The 5,534-nt window shown below is 40.4% G+C and overlaps 1 protein-coding gene across 1 annotated transcript; it reads left to right on the forward strand.

Annotated features, from left to right (window-relative positions):
* The first annotated feature begins 3,040 nt into the window (after window positions 1-3,040).
* Window positions 3,041-4,399, forward strand: DRD1 (dopamine receptor D1). Its single transcript, XM_015822491.1, has one exon. It carries the CDS (start codon window positions 3,041-3,043, stop codon window positions 4,397-4,399), a length of 1,359 nt encoding a protein of 452 aa, XP_015677977.1.
* Window positions 4,400-5,534: the final 1,135 nt, after the last annotated feature.

Genomic DNA, 5,534 nt, shown 5'->3' on the forward strand with positions numbered 1-5,534 from the left:
TGAAAGAGCCATGTCTTGAGGGCGCGACGGAAGGTAAGGAGATCCGGAATCATCCGAATCTCGGGGGGTAGTTCATTCCAGAGGGTAGGGGCACCCACAGAGAAGGCCCTCCCCCTGGGGGTCGCCAGCCGACATTGCTTGGCCGACGGCACCCTGAGGAGACCCACTCTGTGGGAGCGTACCGGTCTGTGGGAGGGAAACTGCCTAGCAGCATATGATCTATTTGTTAAGTGACTGTATTTAACAAATGAGTCCCAAAACCTTGAAAGTATTCTCCCAAAAAATTCCCAATTCAAGGGTGAAATATATCATTTCTGGGAGTTTGTCAGAATTCAAACAGGCTTGCTCTGATGGAAGGTTTTTTTTTTTTTTACCTGCTGCCACTCAGAGTCTATGCTGACCAGTCACTTCCAAACTCATTCTTCTGTTGCCCTCTCCTCTCCCAGAGGTTTCAATTTGCTTTGAGAAGGAAATATTCTAAGAAAGGAACAAGCCAACGTTTACCCTTCTCTTCTTCCTTCGCCTTCCCAGGAACACAACAGCAGGACGGGGATGACCATAATGATGATAATGGGGATGATTCTGTTCCTGTGGGTATACCTATCTCATTTCCACCAGAAGAGGGAGCCAGCTTCACAGAGAAATCTGAGTTGCTGAAGTTGGTGAACAACACAATGAATCACATAAAGAGAAAGTGAATGTGCCTTGCTGTGGAGTGCCAGAACGGGAGGGAGGGAGGGAGAGAGGAAAGAAAAGAACCAGAAATACATCGCAGCAAAAAGATGAAGTGAGTCTTGCTCTTTCAGCTGGGAGTTTGTACCATCCACACTCTGGAATGGCCCACCCTCATAAACAACTTCACTATTTGGTAAGTTCATGCCTCATCCCTCAGCGTCAATCCGAGTTATGCATGCTCTTTGTTTATGGCAGCTGGATTGGGTTCATAAGCAGGCAGGTTCTTTGGCTTGACTGTGTGTTACCATTAGATTCCCCCCCCTTGTTTTTCTTTTCATAATTTAATCTTTTCATGATCTAAAAGAATGAAAATGCATACGTTCTGGAGGATGAGCATATTTCAGGCATCCTGAAGTATTTATACACATGTGTGGCCAAGCACAATTGTACCTGGAGTCTGCACTAAATAGCTTTGAAAATTGGATGCCTGATACAACCGGCTGGAATATATTTGTTCATTTATTTATGACTGGAGGATAAATCTATATACCTTAACTGTTTAGAAAGATGAGCAGGATCTTGCATGCCACTACGTAACCTCAGTGGCAGTGGGGAGTTAAAATTAAGATGGCATATTCAAATTTTGAATATTGGGGTATTTAATTTTCCATCGTTCCTTCACACATAGGGAGAACAGTATCTTTGTCCTGTGCTATAGAAGAAGAAGAAGAAGAAGAAGAAGAGAGAAAGACAGCTTCCTGCAAGAGAAGATGCTTGATTTTAAGGTCAGGATATCTAAGTGCAGTTTGCTTTATAGCGTTATTCATGCCTGGATGTCCTTCCTCTGAGATTTAGGAAAGAGACCTCAAGCAAACAAATCTTTCCATGCCGGGTTATATTGTTCTCTATCACTCCAGGCAAAATGAAGCCAATACTTTCAGGACTGTTGGCTTGGCGAGCTGAAGAGAAAACTTGTCAGATCATAGATGCATGTTTAAGGTTAGAGCACAGAAGAATCTGAGGCAACTACTCTACCTGGATGCATTTAAAGGAAAAGGAACCATTACACCTAATGTCTGAGAAGCAATGAATGGGCTGTAGCTGAAACATCCAGGTCTAAAGGGATCTGAACTCTGGATTGTCCTTACTCTTTTCCTTCATTCTTCCAATGAAAACTAAAAGACTATCAACGCTTTTCAAGATCTTTGCCAGAAAACTGGAAATATCATGTCTTTGCTTTGCATGATTTCATCCTGATGGGGCATTTCAACAGGATGTACAAAGCGTGACTTGGGTGATGAACATCCAGACGGGACTGCTTTGATGCACAGAGTTTGCACATGATTCATAAGGGCTGGCTGGAATTGAAGGAGCTCGTCCATGTCCTGAGAAGGCTAAATCCGAAGAGTCCTCAAAGTTTAGTCTGGTAGCTTTTGCTAAAAAATCAATGCCTGCCTAGCATTCTTCCACCAGGATATTATTCCCAAAGCAATGCATTTGCTTGCTGTGATTGTAACCCATTGTCTTGCTATGCAATTCAAATCCTAAATATAAAATTGAAAGAAATATATATATATATATATATTTCCCTGGATTAGACACGAGCATCAGAAGTCCTAAAGGTAGGATGGAGAATTTCTTCTTTATGCAAAACTATGATCCTTCTATAAACCCTTTGAATGTTTTAAAATGTAAATTTATTTTCTTTGCCTCTAGGACAATGAATCTTTATTAAACTATTGGGAGCAATGAAAGGAACTGAGTCCCGTGGCTACGTACAAAGGCAGAACTGATGTTTTAATTTCAGAGCAGAAAGGTATGAAGGCTGAAGTGGGTTTAAGACGTCTATCAATTAGAGGGAGGAGAAATTGTATCAGCAACTAAAACACTTGAAGAGTTACACTTCATTAGAGCAGAAGGGCTAGTTAAAAGAATCATTAATCTACTTAACTGAGAAAAGGTGTGAGCTGAAAAATGATTATGCTCTAGACAGAATTTTCTGAGGATTTTCCCCTGCTAAGAATATTCTGTTCCTGTTAAGAATATTCTATTATTGGCTAATATTTAAAAGAAGATTGTTTTTTTTAAAAAAAGGCAGAGACGGAGGGTAGGTGGGGAGGGAGGGTAAGCCCTGATGTGATCAACAAGTTCAGATACTTGTGATGGATTATCTGTGTGTTTTTGTTTTTTTAAAGTTTTTGTTTTTTGAGAGAGAAAGCGAAGGGATCCACCCAAGACCAGAGACTTGAGCCTGAATCTTAGGGTGCCTGCCTGGTTTTGAGCAATTAAATTGTAAGCTTTGTAGATACATGAGGAGCTGAAGCCACTACTAGGCCTGTGACATGATTTTGCCTGAGAAGGAAAGATGATTTGGAACAACACCACTATGGACGGGGAAGGGTTGCTTGTGAAAAGAGATTCCTGCTTCCGAATCCTCACCGGCTGCTTCCTCTCCTTGCTGATCCTTTCCACACTCCTAGGCAACACCTTGGTCTGCGCAGCTGTCATTAGGTTTCGCCACCTGAGGTCCAAGGTGACCAACTTCTTTGTGATCTCTTTGGCAGTCTCAGACCTTTTAGTTGCCGTGTTGGTCATGCCCTGGAAAGCTGTGGCTGAGATAGCTGGATTTTGGCCTTTTGGATCATTCTGTAACATCTGGGTGGCATTTGACATCATGTGTTCCACAGCTTCCATCTTAAATTTGTGTGTGATTAGCGTGGACAGATACTGGGCCATCTCCAGCCCATTTAGGTATGAGAGGAAAATGACCCCCAGGGCAGCCTTTGTCATGATCAGTGTGGCATGGACCTTGTCTGTGTTGATTTCCTTCATCCCCGTACAACTGAACTGGCACAAAGCTAAAACCACAAGTTTTTTAGACTTAAATGCCAGTTTCCAAGGTGTGGCTATGGACAACTGTGATTCCAGTTTAAACAGGATGTATGCCATCTCTTCCTCTCTTATTAGTTTTTACATCCCAGTGGCCATCATGATAGTCACCTATACAAGGATATATAGGATTGCTCAAAAGCAAATACGGCGTATCTCAGCCTTGGAACGAGCAGCTGTGCATGCTAAGAACTGTCAAACCCCTGCTGGCAACAGGAACAGTATGGATGGCCAGCAGCCAGAAAGCTCCTTCAAAATGTCCTTCAAGAGAGAGACTAAAGTTTTAAAGACTTTGTCAGTGATCATGGGAGTGTTTGTATGTTGTTGGCTACCCTTCTTCATCCTGAACTGCATGGTGCCCTTTTGTGAGCCCAGTACCTCATCCCAGGGAGCAGAGCCATTTTGTATAAGTTCTGCCACTTTTGATGTTTTCGTCTGGTTCGGATGGGCCAATTCTTCCTTGAACCCGATCATTTATGCCTTCAATGCAGATTTCCGCAAGGCGTTTTCCACTCTTCTCGGCTGCTATAGACTCTGTCCTTTCTCCATTAATGCGATAGAGACAGTTAGTATCAACCACAACGGGGGCATGGGTTTTTCGAGTCAGCTTGAGCCGAGAGGGTCCAGCCCCAAAGAGTGCAATTTTGTCTATTTGATCCCCCATTCGGTTCTCTGCCCAGAAGAAGAAGACATGATGAAAAAAGAAGAGGAGGGGATATTCACCAAAACCTTGGAAAAAATTTCTCCAACCCTATCAGGTATTTTGGATTTTGAGGCTGATGTGTCTTTGGAAAAGATCAATCCAGTCACGCAAAATGGCCAGCATAAAACCTGAGGTGTAAAGTTGACTCATTAAAAAAAAATATATGTGATCATTCAAGAAAGATTTTCAACTTTTTTTGTCAGTTTTTAGCAAGAAGGTGTGCTATTGTGAGAATCAAAGCCATCACATTAAAATCCAGAGCTTGATCCGCTGCGGTTTGACAAAAGCATAACATTTTAAAAAAGAATTCCACCTTTCATACATTGTATTTAAAGAGTGTTCTATGTTGTTCATCTTGAATGGAAATGAATCAAATATGTAGGTACAGTGTAGCTGCAAAAAAGGAGGGGAAAAAGAGTTTTAAGTGGATACATGTTTTCAGAAACAGACCTGGGGAAATAAATTATACTTCTCTGTGTGAATAAAATGTAATAGGTTTATACAAGATTCCCAGCATAGTCATTTGTGGGTGTTTATACATTGCAAGAAAAATTTGATAACTTGTCAGATTAGGTGGATGGATGCCTTCAAAACAATGTTGAACATCAATACAGCCTTATAATAAGAATGGGATATTTTTAACAGTAGGAAGATTATGTGTCAATATTGGCTTTATTTATTATTTAAATGGGTATTTTTTCATATGTTTAAACAAACATGACTTTATCTTATTTTAATATATGTTGAAAAAAATAGGATATTTGTATGTATGGTGTTATTCATTGCATTTTTGATCTGTTTACTAGTCAGCACTTTATTCAGAAGCAAAAAGGGAGAATTTACAAAATTAGCTTCGTCTAGCTAACTCTGGAATTTGTAGGTGTTCCAAACGCAGCAAAGGGGATAAATCTCCAGTACCTTTTGCTCCGCAAAATGAGAGAGGTGTTTTGTGGGTTCTTTCTGAATCAGAAGATCAGAATCACTTGAATGATAAGTTATACAAACTATGATCTTCTAGAAACAAAAATCGTAGCTGTAGTTTAATTTTCAAGTTTCAGTCTATGTTGACTTTGTTTGAATGTCAGCATGTGAAACTAAACACAGTAGCGTACTGGTCTAAGAGAAATGAAAAATGAACACAAATTCAAAGATACGATGATCTAAAAAATAAAACCTCACCTATATTTAATATTTTGAACTAATCCTCTTAGATTTCTCTTATTTCAATATTTTTTTTGTGGGGGGGGAAATAATTAATCCCTTTTAC

Source organism: Protobothrops mucrosquamatus, unplaced genomic scaffold (assembly GCF_001527695.2).
Source record: "Protobothrops mucrosquamatus isolate PMUCROS unplaced genomic scaffold, P.Mucros_1.0 scaffold1592, whole genome shotgun sequence".
In the NCBI taxonomy this organism is placed as follows: domain Eukaryota; kingdom Metazoa; phylum Chordata; class Lepidosauria; order Squamata; family Viperidae; genus Protobothrops; species Protobothrops mucrosquamatus.

What these genes read in the sequence shown, in the direction of transcription:
- DRD1 (XM_015822491.1), top strand. Translation starts at nt 3,041, where the DNA reads ATGATTTGGAACAACACCACTATGGACGGGGAAGGGTTGCTTGTGAAA.